At 46.6% G+C, this 23545-nt stretch overlaps 1 protein-coding gene across 7 annotated transcripts in view; it reads right to left on the minus strand.

Annotated features, from left to right (window-relative positions):
- The window catches only part of ARAP1 (ArfGAP with RhoGAP domain, ankyrin repeat and PH domain 1), a 485498-nt gene that overhangs the window by 347778 nt on the left and 114175 nt on the right, over positions 1–23545 (minus strand). For 6 of the 7 annotated variants that reach the window (XM_068266571.1, XM_068266573.1, XM_068266569.1 and 3 more), the window contains 2 exons: positions 19740–19876; positions 7973–8043 (listed from right to left, as the gene is read on the minus strand). In XM_068266571.1, the coding sequence (XP_068122672.1) occupies positions 7973–8043; positions 19740–19876 (208 nt within the window). Of the gene's footprint in view, positions 1–7972; positions 8044–12804; positions 12849–19739; positions 19877–23545 lie in introns of those variants that run through there. The other variant, XM_068266574.1, reaches the window with a different exon arrangement.

The following is a 23545-nucleotide window of genomic DNA, read 5'->3' on the forward strand; positions in this document are numbered from 1 at the left end:
GCATCGGTCGGGGTCTCGGCGGGAGGAATCCTTTCCGGCAGTGGAGGAGCTGGAGCCACATGGGCCACCCGCTTGAGCTGCCCACGTGGTGCACCAGGTAAACGGTTGGGGTCTCGGTGGGGGAATCCTCGGAGGTAGTCAAGGCGGAGCCATGTGGGTCATCTATAGCGAGCCTCAGTAAGCCAGAGTGCCACTCAACATCATTCAACTCAGCAGGATGCAGGACTCGGAGCCCGCGGCTGGATAGGTGAGGGCTTCCGCTATGTCCTGCACCTGCCTGTGGGGGACACCTGGCCCACATTCGGACTATAAGACGCAGGGACTTTTCTCCCTCACTTTTAGGGGAGAAAAAGTGCGTCTTATAGTCCGAAAAATACGGTAATTGAACATGTGTGTGGTACATTGGTCATATTTTTGAAATGTTACAATCAGGCAGAAAGATTGCAATTCTTTAATTGAACAGATATTTATAACATTGTATGGTGTGTGGCCACCTTTAGGCTTCAGGAAGCCATCTACCCCAGACCCGCCAATCATAGCCACCCTCTGCTCTCTTTCTTAATTGATGGTCTTGTGGGTGGGACCACTGCTCTGTCATTAGGGCCAATCATTACACTCCCTCAGTAGCAGTGACCTATCAGATGAGGATTCTCAGTGATCCACCACCAGTGAACCAATGAGAATCCGCCCTGGAGAGATTGGCTACTCATTTGTCTTTGGCAATCCAATGGGAGCGTGCTGTCTCTGCCTGGACTCCTATCTACAAACCAGCAAGTGTCCCGTGCTGTGGAGCTGAGCGGTGTGACAGCAGCGGCCAAGGACCGGAGATGATCGAGACAGAGCATAGGGGAGTAGAGCAGGAACGTATGTGGCAAGCAGCCTAGAGAGAACAAGGCTTCCATTGATTCCGTCCATATCAGTTTCCTCAACATTCCGGGAAAAGTCATGCAGGTTTCTGCTTTGCGTTCTGCTTACCGCAATGGATGAAACGGATCCATTGCAGAACGACAAGTGTGCATGGATCCTATTGATAGTACAGGGTGCTCCAACGTGTCCATTACCCCAATGCGGAAACAGTCGGCTTTTTAAAGAGAGACTGAGGCGAGTTAAAATCCATGTTAACTTTTATTTATGTTAAGCACTATAACTAGTGCTAAACGCTGCATCCCCGCAGCAAAACGAGGCAGGGCTTAGGGCTGTAGCTCTGCCTCTCGTCGCACCAATCCCCACTGATCGCCACCTCTCTCCGCCCCTCTCAGTCTGCCTTCACTGAGAGGGGCGGGGGAGAGGCGGAGATCCGCGCGGCGATTGACACGAATGGAGGCAGAGCTGCAGCTCAAAGCTCTGCCTCCCTGGGCAGCAAAATCCATGACCAAGAAAGTCGTGGATTTTTGCTCTGTGATTAGGGGGGTATAAGCCCCTCGTTTTGCCGCTGGGATGTGGGATTTTAGCACTAGCTATAGTGCTTAACATAAATAGAAGTTAAAAACATGGATTTTGACTCGCTTCAGAGTCTCTTTAGGCTAGTGGGAACTAATAAGGTTGCCACAAATAATACTATTTGCCGAAAGATCGATTACGGACGATTCTTCGAATGAAGATCAGAAATGATCGTTTAGGACCACTAATGGACAAAAACTCCTAACCAATCCGATCAGATAAATGAAGTCGATCCGATTTTCGGTTCGTTTACGATCGTAATTGATTGTTCAGGAAATTGTATCGTTAGTGGAAACCTTTTGGCCCAAAACACATGTCCACCTGGTGGAGGAGGGAAGACATTGAAACAGTACGAAGAGGAAGAAGACGAGTGAGAATTACTCCTGAGAGAAGCTGAGGAAAGTTTCCCACTAGTTGGTTTCTCGGGAGATTCCGGAGCCAGTCAGACGTATACATTGGCAGCTGCACACGGGTGTGACAAGTCAGGCTGCACTGGTAAATGTAATGCTTCCCTCTCACAAGACTGCAGGAACTACCCCACTGATTATTGTATAAAGGAACAGAGGCACAAAAAGAGTAAAATCCACTTAAAACAAGGAGAGGTAGTGGTGGACTTACCTACTCCAAAAGGACACAAAAATGTAATAACATTTAACAAAGAGATGTATTGATACACTCCACGGTAGTTTGCAACACGTTTCACAGGCGTGATCCTGCTTCATCAGGCAGTCAAAAAGAAGAATACAGCTAAAACCGTCCAGATCTGCACCTAGCTCCTCAGTAGTTCTGCGCCTCGCAGTACAGTCCGGATGACGTCAGTGCGACTCAGTGAGCCACTCGCTGAAGCGCAGTAGATGCTGACCTGGCGAGGTCGGCATCTGCACCGGAGGGGACCGGGAGCCACTCGAGCTGCGGCGAGGGCACAGGTCGGCTGCCAGGGGGTGGAGGAAGCCCCAGGTAAGTAGATTTTTGTTGTTTAATTACCTTGGACCTTCCCTTTAAGGCTGGATTCACACTGTAGTGGATGAAAAACCGATCCTATAAAAATGGATCCGTTTCAGGCCCTATTTCCACCAGCCGCAGATCGTGGCCGTTCTCCGTCGGCAATTTCAGATGCAGAATCACAGTCTACTGAAATCAATAGGTTGCATCGGAAATTATGCACAGGAAACAGAAAAAAAATAAAAATAAAAAAGCAATAGCGCTGTCAGCAGTTTTCCGCAAGTCACATCTGAATCCCTATAGTTGTGCTTGCCAAGGCTATAGCGATTTGATTGCGGCTTCACAGCAGCACAGGTGCCGTGCTCGATTCAGAAACAGACACGGCAACAAAAAAACTTAACCGATCAGTTTCTTACAGTGGCATCAGTTTTTCATCTACAGTAGATCTGTTCATTTCCGTCTCTACCCACTCGCTATCTGTTACAGCCACGTTCATGTTCCTCGGCCACTGACGTTTGAGTTCTACAAAGCTAGAGACGCCGGTATACCGATCTCAACAGAAGCATCAGGTTGAAAAAAGACCAATGGGAATCATCCCTGAGCCCCAGAGAAGGTTTTCATTGGTCAACTACTCAGTAAACCAATGACCAGGGACCATTCCTACTGGTCTACTGCAAGCCAGTTGTAGCCCAAATGCTTTTGATGGGACTTTGGGATTAGTATACTGGTGTTTCTTCCACACTGGGACCGGAATGGACAGTGGCAGCAGCAGCAGAGGACCGGAATGGACGGTGGCAGGTGAGTATTTTGCAAAACATATGCGGCAGGCGGCCTGGTGAGAACAGACATGACCACTCAAAAGCTGAGGATGCAAGGACTGGGGAAGAGTCTGTGTGCATGGATAGGGAACTGGCTAATGGACAGAAAAAGTGTTGTGGTCAATGGATCGTACTCAAAATGGGAGACTGTTAGCAGTGGGGTCCCACAGGGGTCTGTACTGGGTCCAGTGCTCTTCAATTTATTTATTAATGACCTAGTAGATGCAGTAGTGAGCAATGTTGCAATTTTTGCAGATGATACAAAATTGTGCAGAATCATCAACTCTCAGGAAAATAGTGTCATATTGCAACAGGATCTGGATAGGATGGCTATATGGGCACATACAATTCAATGTTGAAAAATGTAAAGTCATGCATTTTGGTCGTACCAATGGTCTAGCACCATACAAAATAAATGGGATACAGTTGGGGACATCAAACTTGGAGAAGGACTTAGGAGTACTCATCGACAACAAGTTAAATAATCGTACTCAATGCCAAGCCGCTGCAGCTAAAGCGAACAAAATTTTGGGATGCATTAAAAGGGAAATAAAAACTTGAGATGCTAGCATAATATTGCCCCTGTTTAACTCTCTAGTAAGGCCACATCTGGAATATGGAATTCAGTTCTGGGCACCACATTACAAAAAAAGATATTGCAGTTTTAGAGCAGGTGCAGAGACAAGCTACAAAATTGATACGTGGGATGGAAGGTCTCGCTTACCAAGAAAGGTTAGATAAACTGGGTTTATTTAGTCTAGAGAAGAGACACCTTAGAGGAGATCCAATTAACATGTATAAATACATCAGAGGGCAATATAATAGCTTGGCGGATGAGCTTTTTGTCCCTAGGCCTTCTCAAAGGACTAGAGGACATGATCTGCGCATGGAGGAAAAACGTTTTAGCCATTTATTTAGGAAAGGGTTCTTTACAGTAAGAGTGATTAAGATGTGGAATGCATTGCCACAGGAAGTCGTTATGGCAAACTCTATACCTGCATTTTAAGGGGGCTTAGATGCTTTCCTTGCGTTGAAAGACATCCATGGCTACAATTACTAGGTAATGCCTAATGATGTTGATCCAGGGATTTTATCTGATTGCCATCTGGAGTCGGGAAGGAATTTTCCCTTTTGGGGCTAATTGGACCATGCCTTGTAAGGGTTTTTCCGCCTTCCTCTGGATCAACAGGGATATGTGAGGGAGCAGGCTGGTGTTGTACTTTGTTCTCTGGTTGAACGCGATGGATGGATGTCTTTTTTCAACCAAAAATAACTATGTAACTATGTAACTCATAGACCAGCATTGATTCCGTCGGCTTCCACTGCCATTAGTTTCATCTGGCCCATCCGGAATAATCGTGCAGGACTGAAACTTGTTCATCTGTTCCGAATGGACTGATGTGAACCAGTGATAAGCTATGGATTAAATCTGAATGCGTTACATTTGGATGTCATCCTCCTAATTAGTGCACCTGAGCAGGTGTTTGCAGGCGGGGGGTATGGGGCTGGTTAAACTTACCCAGCAGCCGTCTTCTTTAATCCATCCCATGGCGCCTCCTATGCTGTGATCCAAGCTGGGGTCACGTGACTACAAACACTTCCTCCTTCCGGGTTGAAGGAGGAAGCATAGTAGTCACGTGACGCAGCTTGGAACGCAGCGTGGGAGGCGCCATGGGACGGATTAAAGAAGGCGGCTGCTGGGTAAGTTTAAACCCCGCGCACACCAGCTCAGGTGCACTAATTAGCAGGATGAAATCCAAATGTAACCCATTCAGATTTCATCCAAATTTGATCCAGAGCTCATCCCTGATGTGAATGTATCCTACTGCTTTGCATCGGATCAGTTTGCACCCAGGGGCATAATCGAGGGCCCAGAGCTGTGGGGGGCCCCCAACTACTAACCTTCCCTTCCCCCGATACAGGGGTCCATACTTCACATCAGGTGTTTTGTGGCTACACTTGTTATGGGGGTGAAGAGCATGACAGCCACACTTGTTTTATGACCCCTGTGAGATGGACCCTCAAGGCTGTGAGGGGCACCAAGAGGAGGCAAGGGAAGGGGTGTGACCATTGGGGGGCAGCATCAAAGTTTTGCCGGGGTTCCCGTGAATTGTAGTTACGCCACTATTTGCATCCATTCCGTTCACTTCCGATAAACTGAACGTTTTTACTGACAGAGTGAAAGGATCCTAAGGTGGAACTCTGTGTAAGTCATATTGTTTTTGTATGGTGACATTGGTACGCCCACAACTCTCTGGCACCTCCTACAATGTAACCGGAGAACCGTATGTTACGCCCACAACTCTCTGGCACCTCCTATAATGTAACTGGAGAACCGTATGGTACGCCCACAACTCTCTGGCACCTCCTATAATGTAACTGGAGAACCGTATGGTACGGCCACAACCCTCTGGCACCTCCTAAAGTGTAACCGGAGAACCGTATGGTATGTCCACAACCCTCTGGCACCTCCTACAATGTAACCGGAGAACCATATGGTACGGCCACAACTCTCTGGCACCTCCTATAATGTAACTGGAGAACCGTATGGTACGGCCACAACCCTCTGGCACCTCCTATAATGTAACCGGAGAACCGTATGGTACGGCCACAACTCTCTGGCACCTCCTATAATGTAACCGGAGAACCGTATGGTACGGCCACAACCCTCTGGCACCTCCTAAAGTGTAACCGGAGAACCGTATGGTACGGCCACAACTCTCTGGCACCTCCTATAATGTAACCAGAGAACCGTATGGTACGGCCACAACCCTCTGGCACCTCCTAAAGTGTAACCGGAGAACCGTATGGTACGCCCACAACTCTCTGGCACCTCCTATAATGTAACTGGAGAACCGTATGGTACGGCCACAACCCTCTGGCACCTCCTAAAGTGTAACCGGAGAACCGTATGGTACGCCCACAACTCTCTGGCACCTCCTATAATGTAACTGGAGAACCGTATGGTACGGCCACAACCCTCTGGCACCTCCTAAAGTGTAACCGGAGAACTGTATGGTATGTCCACAACCCTCTGGCACCTCCTATAATGTAACCGGAGAACCGTATGGTACGGCCACAACTCTCTGGCACCTCCTATAATGTAACCGGAGAACCGTATGGTACGCCAACAACCCTCTGGCACCTCCTATAATGTAATGTAATCCAAGAAAGGTACAGCCACACCTCTCTGGAACCTCCTATAATGTAACCGAGAAGTGTACGACCACAACCCTCTGGCACCTCCTATAATGTAACCGGAGAACCGTATGGTACGGCCACAACCCTCTGGCACCTCCTATAATGTAACCGGAGAACCGTATGGTATGTCCACAACCCTCTGGCACCTCCTACAATGTAACCGGAGAACCATATGGTACGGCCACACCTCTCTGGCACCTCCTATAATGTAACCAGAGAAGTGTACGACCATACGCCTCTGGCACCCCCATAACGTAACCAGAGAATGATACGGTAGATGTGAAGAGCCTAATTATAAGCAGGGTACACATCTTGTAATTAAAACAGAAGCACCAATCAACATTAATGGAGGATGTTAGCTTCCAAGAACAGTTTGCATGCAGAGTGTTCCGTACCAGACTCTTCCACCGTGATGAGTCTTTCGTTTCAGAAGAGACCCTAACCTCTAACTAATTACCAAACATGCATCGTGTAAGACTGGGAGCAGCTGGCCATAAAATGGTTTGCACATTTACTGCTTTGAATGCAGGATGTGTACACCTTGCCTATAAGAAGGCTCTGCACAACTATGCGGATAGTCATTCAGCCTCCTCTGGGAAGCGCCGCCACCTCTCCATACGGTTTGAAAAATTTAAGATTACTTTTGGTTAGCTGCTGTCATTTTGATATGTATGTTTGCATTCTGTTTCTATCAGAGTTTAGGGTTTAATGCAGGTTTTCTCAACCAGGGTTCCTTGAGGACTCTGCAGAGGTTCCTTGGCATTTAATAGAGCACATTATAATAGGTAGTACTGTAACAAGAAGCACTAAATTGGGGGGTCAGGAGACAGTATAATGAGTGGCAGTGTAATAGGAGATAGTGAAATTAGCAGCCTAACCTATTTAAAGACCACGCCTCCTGAAAAATAAATGTAGGGGTTCCTCGAGACCAAAAAATTGTTTGCAGGGGTTCCTTGAGATCCGAAAGTTATTTACAGGGTTCCCCCAAGGTAAAAAGGTTGAGTTTACATGTCAAGCTCTGGCCCGCAGGCCAAATCTGGCCCTCGGAGCCATTAAATTTGTTCTCCAAGTGATTTCCCCACTTTGCAATATATTTGGCCCTCTCTAGACCACCAGGGAAGCTATATTTGAGGTGAATCCTTAGAATATCAGGGAAGCAATATGGGGTGGTGGTGGAGGGGAACTGTATAGGGGAGGGTGGGGGCCTCTAGACACCAGGGAAATGTATAGGGGAGGAAGTACCACTAGACACCAGGGAACTGAATAAGGGTTGGAGGAGGGCCATTAGAAACTAGGGAAGGTGGCCAGTAGACAGAGTTTGGCCCATGACTAGGTCCTAGTGTACAGTTTCGCACCACTTTGCATTTGAGTTTGACTCCCCTGGTTTAGTGCATAACTTAGCATCTGTTTTGATTTCAAGGTTTGAATGTTGCCTCTAGGGGGCTCTCCACGCCACTGTTGGTAGCCACTCAGATCTAGACTGGTCTTATGATGTGCTGTCATGGTGTGAGCCCAGCTAACAAGCGCGCTTTTACAAAGACCGGAAACTTAGAAAGAAATAGACAACTTACATCTTTATTGAATTCATAGATGTTTCCTGTGTCAAATTGCATTATTTCCGACCTCTGGATTCCCGAAAATACTAAAGAAAACAGAGAATTAACAGGGTTATACAAGTAGGGAAATCAGAGGAGTTATTGCAGCATCACATCACACACACACAGCTGGACGGAGAGTCCCTGACTGCATATTAAGTGCAGTTTGCATGCAAATTTACTGCAAATTGTATGTAGCCTTAAAGAGAGTCTGAAGCCAATTAAAATACTTCTCTTTACCAGCTGTTATGCAATATGAGCAGAGCAGAAATGCCGCATTACAGCAGCAGAAGGAGGGCTTTATACCCCCCAAATCCCGGAGCAAAAATCGGGGAGCGCTTCTTGAGGAGGCAGAGCTTTGTGCTGTAGCTTTGCCTCTACTGGAGTCAATCTCGGCAGATCGCCGCCTCTCCCCGCCCCTCTCATTCTTCTTTCAGTGAGAGGGGCGGGGAGAGGCGGAGATCTGCGGAGGTTGACACTAGCAGAGGCAGAGCTCCAGCACAAAGCTCTGCCTCCCTGAGCAGCAAAATACACGACCTGGAAAGTCATGGAATTTTTCCCCGGTATTTGGGGGGGTATAAAGGCCTCATTCTGCCGCTGTAATGCAGCGTTTCAGCTCTGCTCATTTTGCTTAAAATAACAGGTAAAAAAGAAGTATTTTAATTGGCTTCAGACTCTCTTTAACCACTTTTGCCTCCTGGACGTAGTAGCTATGTCCAGGAGGCCATGTGCACGTCCGCGCGCTCCCGGCCCGTGGCTCATTAGCCCAGGAATCAATGAATCAGGCTATGGTGCCCGATCACCGATTCCTCTCCCCCGCAAAAAAAGCGACAGCTTCTCTCGGAAGCTTTGCTTTTTCTGGCTCTTGCGTCCCCATGCGTCCCTCTAAGCGTATGTGTTACGCTTAGAGTGACGTCATGTAAACAAACTCATGGCTGTCACCTTGTGGCCAAAGAGTAAACCTACAACTAAATGCAAAAAAATAAATAAAAATCAACACATATTTACAGAAAAAATTACTGTTTACATCCCACCATCCCAAAAATACCCAAATAAGATGTTTAATTTTTTCCGTTTTTTTCTTATTCTTCCTGTTAAAATGCATTTACAGTAAAGTGGCTCTTAGCAAAATGTACCACCCTAATTGGTGGCGAAAAAAACAAGCTATAGATCAGTGCATTGTGATAAGTAGTGATAAAGTCATAGGCTAATGAATGGGAGGTGAACATTGCTTGGATGCATAAAGTGAAAACGACTGAAGACTGAAGTGGTTAAATTGAACCAGGGCCATTCACACTTAAAAACACAAAACGGTAGTGCTTCCATTTTGCACAGGTGATTTTTTTCGCGATTAATGCGGGGGAAAAAATGTCACTGGACTTGGAGCGATCGCGATTAGCGCTTCTATAGCTTTGGCGAACAAGCCCTCAGTCAACTGCTCCTCAGGCTGGAACCCACAAGAGCGTTTAGGGATTGCTTTAAATCGTTAGTGATTTCCCTAAATGCTTTGCCAATGTAAGTGGATGGGGCAGATTCCACTACAGCGATTGCGATTAGGCACACTGCGATCGCAGGACATGCAGCATTTTGGGAGCATTGGTGCTTCAATGTAAAGTACTGAAGCACTGGCAAATCATTAATAAATCACTACATATAGCGATTTGGGTGTGATTTTGAATTACTGCAATCTGTAAAAAAGAAAAAAAAATATTTGAAACGACCAATCAGAATTGAAATCGCTAATCGCAAATCGCAATCAAAATCACTGGCAAAAAGATTACACTTTTTAAAATCGCTGGAAAACGCTCATGAAATCGCTTACAAAACCCCCATTCAAGATGCCAGTAAATTGCGATTGCCATTTGCGACTTGTAGTGGGTTCCAGGCCTTCGGCCTAGTCGCCACTAAAGGCTTTTTCTCATTTTTTTAAGCGCTGGCAATTTTTCAAGAAAAAAAATACATATATCCAGGCACATCGCCTCTAGTTAGGACATTAAATAAGTTGTTAAGGAAAGGGAGGTGCTGAAGGGGGTGTGGCTAGAAAACAGCAAAAATCTATTAACCCTTCGCACTCTCGCATGCAAATGTTCAAACAAATGCATTCACAGTTTCACTCATCCAGGCACAACTGTTATCCCTACGGCTAAGTTAACCTGCCTGGCGTTCTATTAAGATCGCCAGGCTGGCGACCGGACGTTTTTTTTTTTATTAAAAAAAAACTATTTCATGCAGCCAACTGAAAGTTGGCTGCATGAAATCCCACTAGAGGGCGCTCCTAATCCGCACTTCTGATCGCCTCCGGCGATCAGAAGTAACAAGAAGGGCCGCGATGAGCGGCCCTTCTTGTTTTGCTTTCCTCGTCGCCATGGCGATGAGCGGAGTGACGTCATGGACGTCAGCCGACGTCCTGACGTCAGCCGCCTCCGATCCAGCCCTTAGCGCTGGCCGGAACTGTTTGGTCCGTCTGCGCTGAGCTCGGGCGGCTGGGGGGACCATCTTTCGCCGCTGCACGCGGCGCATCGCCGTGCTGCAGAGGCGATCAGGTAGCACACGCGGCTGGCAAAGTGCCGGCTGCATTTGCTCCTTTTTATTTCGTTTAAATCGGCCCAGCAGGGCCTGAGCGGCACCCTCCGGCGTCTCTGGACGAGCTCAGCTCGTCCAGAACGCTCAGCAGGTAAAAAGCCGGGGTTTTAGTTCACAGAAGAATGCATTCTTATGCTTAGTCACCTATACTGCGCAGAAGTACCCAGGTAAACATAGGTGTCCTAACTCTAGCCCTGTAACATGCATAGTGCAGATATGCAAACATTCATTGCATCAAACCTATCAATGGATTAGGAGCACACATCCTGACGTCCTCTCCTGGGACAGATAGTGCATCTTACCAATTGCACAAGGGAGCTAATGTTATGTGTCCATGTGCACCATGCGCATACACCAGCATAAGCTGTCTGCATGCTGACAAACACATACAGGGGAAGGAGGGAGTGCAGGGGAAGGAGGGAGTTAACTTAGCTGTAGGGATAACAGTTGTGCCTGGATGAGTGAATCTGTGAATGCATTTGTTTGAACATTTGCATGCAAGAGTGCGAAGGGTTAATAGATTTTTGGCAATTTTTCAAGATCGCACTGAAAGAGCGTACACCATGAATCCCTACGAAAGAGTTCACATCTGAGCGGTTCATTCCGATCCAGAAAAAAAAATCTTTACAAAACCCGCCCAACGCGGATGGACACGCGGACCGTCTCTACGGTACAATCTAATTTCCATTAATGCAGGTATACTATAGAACACAAGTGAAGTCAGAGGGATATGGAGGTGGACATGTTCTCGGAGGAAACTCACACAGACACGGGGGGAACATACAAACTCCATGCAGATGTTGACCTGGCAGGGGTCCGGACCCAGCGGCACCGCTACACCACCATATTGCCCACGGTGTGTTAGATGAGCTGTTACTTACTGATGTGTAACTGGATTGCACACCTAAAAGAAGCATGCAGCTAATCCAGACACTACTGCAGCCAAAGAAATCTGCAAGTTTGCCAGGCAACTGGTATTGTTTAAAAGGAAATAAAGATGGCAGCCTCCATACCTCTCACACTTCTGGTGTGCTTTAAAGGGGAACTGAAGTAAGAGGTATACGGAGGCTGCCATATTTATTTCCTTTTAATCAATACCAGTTGCCTGGCAGCCCTGCTTGCCTATTTGGCTGCAGTAGTGTCTGAATCACACCAGAAACAAGCATGCAGCTAATCTTGTCAGATATGACAATAATGTCAGAAACATCCTATCTGCTGCATGCTTGTTCAGGGGCTATGGCTAATAGTATTAGAGGCAGAGGATCAGCAGGACAGCCAGGCAACTGGTATTGCTTAAAAGGAAATAAACATGGCAGCCTCCATATACCTCTCTCTTCAGTTGTCCTTTAATACTCCTCTCACCCTCACCATCTCTCTCTATCATGCTCATGTCTGTCTCCAACCTGTACCTCATGTTTGTCGCCCACCTGTCTTTCTACCCACAATCCCTTGCACTCTCTTTTCTGCCTAATTACTCGATCCTGGCCTTCCCTTTAATCTACAGTGACAATTGTTACACACTATATCATAGCATGCCACAGATTGAGAGGAGGAATCCATAGAGACAATCGCTGCAGACAATGTCACAGAATGCCACAGACAGAGAAGGAGTCCACAGTGACAATCGCTGCACACAATGTCACAGAATGCCACAGACAGAGAAGGAGTCCACAGTGAAAATCGCTGCACACTATGTCACAGAATGCCACAGACTGAGCAGAGCAAGGACCCATTCCCCGTGCCTCCCTCTGCCCATTCCCCGTGCCTCCCTCTGCCTATTCCCCGTACCTCCCTCTGCCCATTCCCCGTGCCTCCCCCTGCCCATTCCCCGTGCCTCCTCCTTCCCATTCCCCGTGCCTCCCTCTGCCCTTTCTCTGTGCCTCCCTCTCCCCATTCCCTGTGCCTCCCTCTCCCCATTCCCTGTGCCTCCTTCTCCCCATTCCCTGTGCCTCCCTCTCCCCATTCCCTGTGCTTCCCTCTCCCCATTCCCTGTGCCTCCCTCTCCCCATTCCCTGTGCCTCCCTCTCCCCATTCCCTGTGCCTCCCTCTGCCCAATCCCTGTGCTTCCTCCGAACTGTCCCTGTGCCCCCCTCTGCCCATTCCACGTGTCTCCTCTGCCTCCCTCTGCCCATTCCCCACGCCTGCCTCAGCCCAATCTCTGAGCCTCCTCTGCCCATTCCCAGAGCCTCCTCTGCCCATTCCTTCCTCATGCTTTATCTACTTACGTCTCATCCTCTTCATGTCTGGTCTGCGCCCGCAGAGATGCAGCTCTGCCAGCACAATGTGGAAATAAAGGGCGTTTATACAATAGGAGAAGTCTTGAATAACCTGAAGCTCAGGAGAAGGCGTGCCCGCGCAGGCTCTCACTTATCCAGGTCACAAGGAAGACTCAAAACATAAACACCTGGGCAACTTACAGCTTTCTACCAGATGTTTCATTACCAGTGCAAGTGGCTTCTACAGTGAAAGTCACAGTGATACAACCACTGAGGCATTTATATGTTCAGGGAGCTTGCTTGCTCCAGGCCACAAATGCAAACTGAAAATCATTACACAAACATATATACTTAAAGCTTGTATAAAGAGGATAGCGCTCACAGTGTCCCTACTCAGCACCTGATAGCAACACCCGATCGCCTCCTCTATTCTATAAAATTCTGTTTGTCAAGAGGTAGCGCTCAAGGTGCGTATCACCTAAAAAGGATGTCATCAAATCAAATATGTTCAGCTTATACTACATATGACAGGTACAAGCCTAAATATAAACACTTTGGCACTCAAAGTCCATGCAAGGTTATTAGCAAGGTAATAACTAAAAGTCCATGTACACAGGCCCTAAAATTTAAAACTTGGACTAGATCGCTGGTTTCTTCTCCATAGGTACACACAGCACACTAAAAGTAGATTCTTCAAATTGTGGACCCTCCACCAACACCCTTTGTGGTCCACTCACCGCTGTATTAGACCAACCATGCCCCTGATGAGTCACTTGGTGACGAAATCGATAGGGCGGAGTCTGATGCGGAAACTGGGCAACACAATCACAGGGTGAGCGGCGGCGAGGAGGCACGTGTGGCGTCCGTTTTTCTTCCGACCGCGCGGCGGAAATAGAGGGGATCCACTCTGAGGAGCCTGCCAGCCTGGCCACCTGAACGGGGGAGAGCCCGTTTATAAATCACTCTATGCGCTGATTTTATCTACGAACATGTGAGTGCAATTGCATTTTATTAAATAAACATTTTTAAGCAGTATTACGCTATGTGGAGTTCTCTTCACTAAGTTTTTTAGCTAGAAGGCTGCATCGTATATGAAGAGGTCTGTTTGGATTAAAGACACACTGCATTTGATCGAGAGGTGGGGGACGACCCGGGAACGGTCCCAATGTGCATATAGACCATTGGTTGGTCTAATACAGCGGTGAGTGGACCACAAAGGGTGTTGGTGGAGGGTCCACAATTTGAAGAATCTACTTTTAGTGTGCTGTGTGTACCTATGGAGAAGAAACCAGCGATCTAGTCCAAGTTTTAAATTTTAGGGCCTGTGTACATGGACTTTTAGTTATTACCTTGCTAATAACCTTGCATGGACTTTGAGTGCCAAAGTGTTTATATTTAGGCTTGTACCTGTCATATGTAGTATAAGCTGAACATATTTGATTTGATGACATCCTTTTTAGGTGATACGCACCTTGAGCGCTACCTCTTGACAAACATATATACTTAAAGGCCAACTGTAACGAGAGGGATATGGAGGCTGCCATATTTATTTCCTTTTAAACAATACCAGTTGCCTGGCATCCCTGTTGATCTATTTGGCTACAGTAGTGTCTGAATCACACCAGAAACAAGCATGCAGCAAATCTTGTCAGATCTAATAATAATAACATAAACACCTGATCTGCTGCATGCTTGTTCAGGGGCTGTGGCTAAAAGTATTAGAGGCAGAGGATCAGCAGGATAGCCAAGCAACTGCCATTGCTTGAAAAGAAATAAATATGGCAGCCTCCATATCCCTTGATACAGTTGCCCTTGAAAGGGAATCTGAAGTGATAATAAACGTATGAGATAATGAGTTATGTGTAGTACAGCTAACATACGTAGCAAAGAAAAGTCTCTCATATTGTTTCCAGTACAGGAAGAGTTAAGAAACATCACTTGTCATCTACGCAAAAGAGCTTCTCTGAGCTCTCCGGCCCAACGGGGTCGGCTACAGTGCTGCTTTCTGAAGCATTTATATATCAAAGAAAAAGTGAAAAACAGCTTCAGATAAGATTTTACTGCGGGGGAGTTCAAAGGGTCCTTAGCTCTGCCAGGGCCGGCCTTAGGTTTCACAGCGCCCTGAGCGAAACCTGATTTTTGTGCCCCCCCACCCTTCATCCTCTTTCCACCTGCATATACACACACACACACACACACACACACACACGCACGCACGCACGTATACGCACACAGACCCGAATGTAATTCCCCTTTTCTCCTGAGATATCGCCTAGAACAGTGGTTTCCATACTTTTTGACGTTGTGACACATCATGCCAAATTCACAGATCTCCGTGACATGTCACGTATGTATAATAGAAAAAATACTATTAATAACCATGAATGGATGGAAAGAGTGCATTATCATGAATACACTTAAAAATGAAGGCTAGAACCTTTCAGGAATATTAATGAAAACCATCAGTGGGACAGTTAGCCGCCTCCTCCCCCATTTAGAATGATAGCACAGCACTGACAATTTGCACCAAGCATTATAGCCGCTGTGCACCCCCCCCCCCCCCCCTCCAAAACGCCCTCAGACTCAGTATAGATAGGTAGCCAGGTATAGGTGCCCCCAGTATAGTATCTCATGTGTAGGTGCCCTCAATATAGGTTGCCAAGCATAGGTGCCCCCAGTATAGGAAGTCAGTAGAAGGTCTCCGTCCCCCCATAGGTAGCCAAGCGTAGGTGCCTCCAGTATAGATAGCCAGGAGTAGGTGCCTTCCCTCAGTATAGGTAGCCAGCTATAAGTGTCCCCAGTATAGGTAGCCAGGTGTTGGAGCCCTCAGTATAGGTAGCCAGTTATAGGTGTCCCCAGTATAGGAAATCAGGTGTAGGTGCCCTCAGTATAGGCAACCAGCTATAGGCGCCCCCCTGGAAGCTGGCGCCCTGAGCGACCGCTTCGGTCGCTCATATCAAAGGCCGGCTATGAGCTCTGCTCTGTTTTATAGTTTAAAATACAGAGTGTGGTTTTTAAATGGCATATACAGTATGACAGAATGATGTAATGTTATAAGAAGAAAAAAACCCGATATAACTGAAAATAAATATGAGACACTTTGCTTTGCTACTAATTCTCTACTCATACAGTTCATTATATCATATTTTTTTTTCGCTTCAGTGTCACTTAACAGGGAAGCTGACATGTGACATAATGAGAAAGAGTCAAAACCGGAGCAATTTTGGATATCAGGAGTCAGAGGCGGATGATCTTCGTACAGACTCCACAGCCATGGATGTGTGCTCAGAGGTCTGCGCTTTCCACTAGTGTTGGGCGAACATCTAGATGTTCGGGTTCGGGCGGAACAGGCCGAACATGGCCGCAATGTTCGGGTGTTCGAGCCGAACTCCGAACATAATGGAAGTCAATGGGGACCCGAACTTTCGTGCTTTGTAAAGCCTCCTTATATGCTACATACCCCAAATTTACAGGGTATGTGCACCTTGGGAGTGGGTACAAGAGGAAAAAAAAATTAGCAAAAAGAGCTTATAGTTTTTGAGAAAATCGATTTTAAAGTTTCAAAGGGAAAACTGTCTTTTAAATGCGGGAAATGTCTGTTTTCTTTGCACAGGTAACATGTTTTTTGTCGGCATGCAGTCATAAATGTAATACATATAAGAGGTTCCAGGAAAAGGGACCGGTAACGCTAACCCAGCAGCAGCACACGTGATGGAACAGGAGGAGGGTGGCGCAGGAGGAGAAGGCCACGCTTTGAGACACAACAACCCAGGCCTTGCATGAGGACAAGAAGCGTGCGGATAGCAATTTGCATTTTGTCGCCATTCAGTCATAAATGTAATACAGATGAGAGGTTCAATAAACAATAAACAGTAATTGGTGTTGTCCAGAATGTGCACAATGCGTGGGTCGCGTTCAATGCAGTCCTAGGCCGAAGAGGTCATAGCCTAGGGTCACAAAAACCTGTTTATTTGGGCAATTTCAATGGTGGCGAGGTTTTTGTGACCCTAGGCTATGACCTCTTTGGCCTAGGGGCCCGAAACTCACCAGTCATGTTCCCCCTAAGGGTCCCTACAATGCTAGAAAATTTGCCACTGCTGAGCAATTGCCCTTTGAAAAGATGTGAGATTTTAGAAAGTGAAATATCGAGGCAATGGAAGCCTATGGGGATCTTACCAATTTTGGACCCCTGTAACTCTGGTTTGCAGAGATGTAGGGACCCCATCTTTGGAATCCAAGTCTAACAATATGTCTTCTACCTGCATGAGACATTTCGTGAAATTCAGACGTTGCTAACGGCCATGGCTGAGATTTATGTACGTCAGACTCGCCACCATTGAAATTGCCCAAATAAACAGGTTTTTGTGACCCTAGGCTATGACCTCTTCGGCCTAGGACTGCATTGAACGCGACCCACGCATTGTGCGCATTCTGGACAACACCAATTACTGTTTATTGTTTATTGAACCTCTCATCTGTATTACATTTATGACTGAATGGCGACAAAATGCAAATTGCTATCCGCACGCTTCTTGTCCTCATGCAAAGCCTGGGTTGTTGTGTCTCAAAGCGTGGCCTTCTCCTTCTGCGCCGTCCTCCTCCTGTTCCATCACGTGTGCTGCTGCTGGTGCTGGGTTAGCGTTACCGGTCCCTTTTCCTGGAACCTCTTATCTGTAGTACATTTATGACTGCATGCCGACAAAAAGCATGTTACCTGTGCAAAGAAAACAGACATTTCCCGCATTTAAAAGACAGTTTTCCCTTTGAAACTTTAAAATCTATTTTCTCAAAAACTATAAGCTCTTTTTGCTAAATTTTTTTTCCTCTTGTACCCACTCCCAAGGTGCACATACCCTGTAAATTTGGGGTATGTAGCATGTAAGGAGGCTTTACAAAGCACGAAAGTTCGGGTCCCCATTGACTTCCATTATGTTCGGAGTTCGGTTCGAACACCCGAACATCGCGGCCATGTTCTGCCCGAACCCGAACATCTAGATGTTCGCCCAACACTACACGTGACCCGTTCAGCCAATCACAGCGCTAGCCGAACGTTCGGGGAACTTTCGGCCATGCGCTCTTAGTTCGGCCATATGGCCGAACAGTTTGGCCGAACACCATCAGATGTTCGGCCGAACTCGAACATCACCCGAACAGGGTGATGTTCTGCAGAACCCGAACAGTGGCGAACACTGTTCGCCCAACACTACTTTCCACATACGCTTCCACCCAGGCCTGAACTGTAACATAACTTTCAAAACTAAAACAACAATAGGGCAGATACACACAGCGACACCAGAAACTGTCTTCACAGCTGTCTAATGTCCACACTGTGCACTACAATTAATCTGCATCTCACTGACCATCCCTACAGAAGAGCCGGAGTTGGAAGCCCCAGAAATGAAGGAGGTGGAGTCAAAGGATTTATCTACCAACGCCACACACCTGGTTGTCTCACTACTAGGCAGGGGAGCCTTTAGGTATAGGCAGTGCAGGCCACTGCCTGGGGTGCCATTGGTCCTGGGGGGTGCCATTTTGCTGGATTAAGCCCTGCCCCAAAATGAAGCCCCAACCCGGACTAAGTCCTGCCCCCATGGGTGTTCTATTACTTGCTTCTGCTGCATCTACTTAGCAAAAGTTGCAGGCAGCTGCCACCTCTGTGCCTTGTGCATCCTTCTTTCCCCTTTTGCGCCTGCTTCTGTCCCTTTTGTGCCTCCTTCAGTCCCTTGTGCCATGTCTGACCCCCTGTCTGTCCTTCTGTCTCCCTTTGTGCCTCCTTCAGTCCCCCTGTGCCACCTCTGCCTCCTCCTGTGCCCACTTCTATCCCCCTGTGCCTCCTTATGACCCCTTTGCCTTTCTTTGTCTCCTCGTGCTACCTCTGAACCCCCGTTACTCCTTCAGTCCCACTCTGCCTCCTTCTGTCCTCCTGTGCCTTCTTCTGTCTCCCTTTGTGCCTCCTCCTGTCTCCATGTGCCTCTTCAGTCCCCATGTGCTATTTCTGTCCATTGTGCCTTCCTTTGTCCCTCTGTACCCCTTTGTGCCTTCTTCTGTCTCCCTGTGGCTCTGTCTGTCCCCATCTGCCTCCTTTTGTCTCCCTGTGCTCTTTTCTGCAGACTGCGGAGGCTGTGGGTTCCGGCAGGCATAGCAGGGCTACGGGAAAATGGCGTCCGAACCCCTCCACAGGTTTTCTCGCCTGGAGTGACAAAATGGCTAGAGGCGCCCCTGCTACTACTAGGAATTATCAATGAGATGCAAATACTTCCAAGTTCATGCAAATTTTTATGCAAATATATGCAGCTTGAAAATGGACCAATCAATTCAAACCTAGGGTTTAAAATGATTGGTTTTCAAACTGCATATATTTGCATAAAAAAATGTGCATCAATTTAGAAGTATTTGCATCGCATTGATGATACCTACTCACTACTGGCCTACACGTGTGTGCGAGACATCCCTACTCTTGATTAGAGGCTATGATGAGGTTCATGTGTCAGGAGGGAAAAGAGGAGGTGCTTAAAGTGTACTTGTAGGGAAAAAAAAAGTACTCACCTTGGGGGCGAAGGGGGAATCTCTGGATCCCGTGGAGGCTTCACCCGCCCTCTTCCACTGGCCTGTTCCAGCGCTCGGACCCCCAGAAAGCCGCTTGTCGATGGCTCGTGCATGCGCAGTAGCATGGACCCGCTTAGGCACAGACGTAAAAAGCCGAACCCGAGTGGGTCCTTGCTGCTGCTTTGGTGATTCCTCCTTATGAACAGCTTGGTGGAGGAAGGCAGGGGAACCCTTTTGAGGATCCAGTGGTTTTCCCCTCCTGAGGTAAGTATGTAAGGTTTACTTGAATGTGTTTATGTGAGTATTAGAAAAGGAATGGATACTCTGCTTGCTGCAGACACAATGACCTGGTCCTTCTGTATTCTATTAACAACAAGAGGGCCGCAGACTTGTCTTACCGTCACGGAGGGGTGGCTGAAGAGCGGCCCCCGATGTCTCCCGGGGGAAAACTCGAGGCAGCGGCTTGGGAATAGAGGAGAATGTAAACCTCAGCTGATCCTCGGAGAGTTTTGTGTCCTCTGGAACTGGCGAGGAGCTGCGAGAGAGACAAAGGAAAGCATTTATATTTAGCAAACATTTGATTTCTAGGTGTGGGCATTACAGGCTAATTCTAGGACACAATACCACCACCAAAAAACTCTGCTGATTCCTGACCTCCAGACACAGTTCTAAACAAACTGTCTGGTAACTTAGTATCTAGAGAGCCGAAATTACCACTTTATGTGCTAAATGTGGCTTCTGCCGCAAAAAGAAACAAAATGTGCTCAAAAAAGGGCACATGGCTTGAAGCAGCCTCGCTGGATGAATTAACAGTAGGCACTCCAGAGGGGGTGTGGCTGCGTCTGCTTTCCTTAGCATCATCTATCTGCTCAGATGGTTATGGGGCGGAATAAAATAACTGTTTTGAAAAGATTGCAGCCTGCAGCGCTGAAAATCTGTATCTAGCACAGAATCTCCTGAGCGGGTACATTAACGGTGATGTATTTAACCTCAGTTAAAGAGAAACTCCAGTGAAAATAATGTAATAAAAAAGTGCTTCATTTTCCCAATAATTATGTATAAATGATTTAGTCAGTGTTTGCCCATTGTAGAATCTTTCCTCTGCCTGATTTACATTCTGACATTTATCACATGGTGATATCTTTACTTCTGGCAGGTGATGTCAGTGGAAGGAGGTGCTGCTTGCGTTCTTTTGGCAGTTGGAAACAGCTGTTAATTCCCACAATGCAACAAGGCTCCCACAGTGTGAGGTCCGAATCTTAGTCCTGACATCACACTGTGGGAGGGGTTTCACCACAATATCAGCCATACAGCGCCCCCTGATGATCAGTTTGTGAAAATGAATAGATTTCTCATGGGAAAGGGGGCATCAGCTACTGATTGGGATGAAGTTCAATTCTTGGTTACGGGTTCTCTTTAATTGCTGAACCTCTACACCAGGCTTTCTCAGCCAGGGTTCCCCGAGTACTCTGCAGGGATTACCTGACATTTCTTCCTCCGATAAAACTGTCCTCAGCTGGTAGGGTGAAAAAGAACCGCCTTGGCTTGTGTATTACAGGTAGGGCTAAACTGGGGTATCAGTATAATAAGGAGGGCAGTAAAAAAAAACAAACAAAAAAACCCAACAAAACAGTATGATAGTGAGGTAGTATAATAAAGAGTCCTATTATAGGGGCGGACTATAAATGTGGGAACTATAATAAGAAACACTGACACAGGGCGTACTGCAGATCAGGAATATAGAATGGGGGCTAAACAAGGAGGCTGTTACAATATTAAAGTTTACAGTATTGAAGTTATTACTAATAAAGGTTTTAGCCACATCTTCTTTAAAGACCACACCTCCTGCAAAATAAATCCCCCTCCCTCTGCTAATGCCGAGGCTCCCCGAGATCCAAAAATTATTTTAAAAGTTCCTCCAGGGTGAAAAGTAACAACTGCTCTACACAGATAAACCATGTTCTGCCATCCAGGACAAGGGGAGGATTTGTGATTTGAGTGAGCCTTTGAAGTTAAAGAGGCCCTGTAGTGACATATAGTAGAATGCAGTAAAGAGGCCCTGTAGTGACATATAGCAGAATGCAGTAAAGAGGCCCTGTAGTGACATATAGTAGAATGCAGTAAAGAGGCCCTGTAGTGACATATAGCAGAATGCAGTAAAGAGGCCCTGTAGTGACATATAGTAGAATGCAGTAAAGAGGCCCTGTAGTGACATATAGTGGAATGCAGTAAAGAGGCCCTGTAGTGACATATAGTAGAATGCAGTAAAGAGGCCCTGTAGTGACATATAGCAGAATGCAGTAAAGAGGCCCTGTAGTGACATATAGCAGAATGCAGTAAAGAGGCCCTGTAGTGACATATAGCAGAATGCAGTAAAGAGGCCCTGTAGTGACGTATAGTAGAATGCAGTAAAGAGGCCCTGTAGTGACATATAGCAGAATGCAGTAAAGAGGCCCTGTAGTGACATATAGCAGAATGCAGTAAAGAGGCCCTGTAGTGACATATAGCAGAATGCAGTAAAGAGGCCCTGTAGTGACATATAGCAGAATGCAGTAAAGAGGCCCTGTAGTGACATATAGTAGAATGCAGTAAAGAGGCCCTGTAGTGACATATAGCAGAATGCAGTAAAGAGGCCCTGTAGTGACATATAGCAGAATGCAGTAAAGAGGCCCTGTAGTGACGTATAGCAGAATGCAGTAAAGAGGTCCTGTAGTGACATACAGTAGAATGCAGTAAAGAGGTCCTGTAGTGACATATAGCAGAATGCAGTAAAGAGGTCCTGTAGTGACATATAACAGAATGCAGTAAAGAGGCCCTGTAGTGACATATAACAGAGTGCAGTAAAGAGGCCCTGTAGTGACATATAGCAGAATGCAGTAAAGAGGCCCTGTAGTGACATATAGTAGAATGCAGTAGAGAGGCCCTGTAGTGACATATAGCAGAATGCAGTAAAGAGGTCATGTAGTGACATATAGTAGAATGCAGTAAAGATGCCCTGTAGTGACATATAGTAGAATGCAGTAAAGAGGCCCTGTAGTGACATATAGCAAAATGCAGTAAAGAGGCCCTGTAGTGACATATAGCAGAATGCAGTAAAGAGGCCCTGTAGTGACATATAGCAGAATGCAGTAAAGAGGCCCTGTAGTGACATATAGTAGAATGCAGTAAAGAGGTCCTGTAGTGACATATAGCAGAATGCAGTAAAGAGGTCCTGTAGTGACATATAACAGAATGCAGTAAAGAGGCCCTGTAGTGACATATAACAGAATGCAGTAAAGAGGCCCTGTAGTGACATATAGCAGAATGCAGTAAAGAGGCCCTGTAGTGACATATAGTAGAATGCAGTAAAGAGGTCCTGTAGTGACATATAGCAGAATGCAGTAAAGAGGTCATGTAGTGACATATAGTAGAATGCAGTAAAGATGCCCTGTAGTGACATATAGCAAAATGCAGTAAAGAGGCCCTGTAGTGACATATAGTAGAATGCAGTAAAGAAGCCCTGTAGTGACATATAGTAGGATGCAGTAAAGAGGTCCCATAGTGACATATAGCAGAATGCAGTAAAGAGGCCCTGTAGTGACATATAGCAGAATGCAGTAAAGAGGCCCTGTAGTGACATATAGCAGAATGCAGTAAAGAGGCCCTGTAGTGACAAATAGTAGAATGAAGTAAAGAGGCCCTGTAGTGACATGTAGTAGAATGCAGTAAAGAGGCCCTGTAGTGACATATAGTAGAATGCAGTAAAGAGGTCCTGTCGTGACATATAGTAGAATGCAGTAAAGAGGCCCTGTAGTGACATATAGCAGAATGCAGTAAAGAGGCCCTGTAGTGACATATAGTAGAATGCAGTAAAGAGATCCTGTCGTGACATATAGTAGAATGCAGTAAAGAGGCCCTGTAGTGACATATAGCAGAATGCAGTACAGAGGCCCTGTAGTGACATATAGCACAATGCAGTAAAAAGGTCCTGTAGTGACATATAGTAGAATGCAGTAAAGAGGTCCTGTAGTGGCATATAGTAGAATGCAGTAAAGAGGCCCTGTAGTGACATATAGTAGAATGCAGTAAAGAGGTCCTGTAGTGACATAACAGAATGCAGTAAAGAGGCCCTGTAGTGACATATAGCAGAATGCAGTAAAGAGGCCCTGTAGTGACATATAGTGGAATGCAGTAAAGAGGCCCTGTAGTAGCATATAGCAGGGTG

The sequence above is a fragment of the Hyperolius riggenbachi genome, chromosome 2 (assembly GCF_040937935.1).
Source record: "Hyperolius riggenbachi isolate aHypRig1 chromosome 2, aHypRig1.pri, whole genome shotgun sequence".
Taxonomy (NCBI): Eukaryota; Metazoa; Chordata; class Amphibia; order Anura; family Hyperoliidae; genus Hyperolius; species Hyperolius riggenbachi.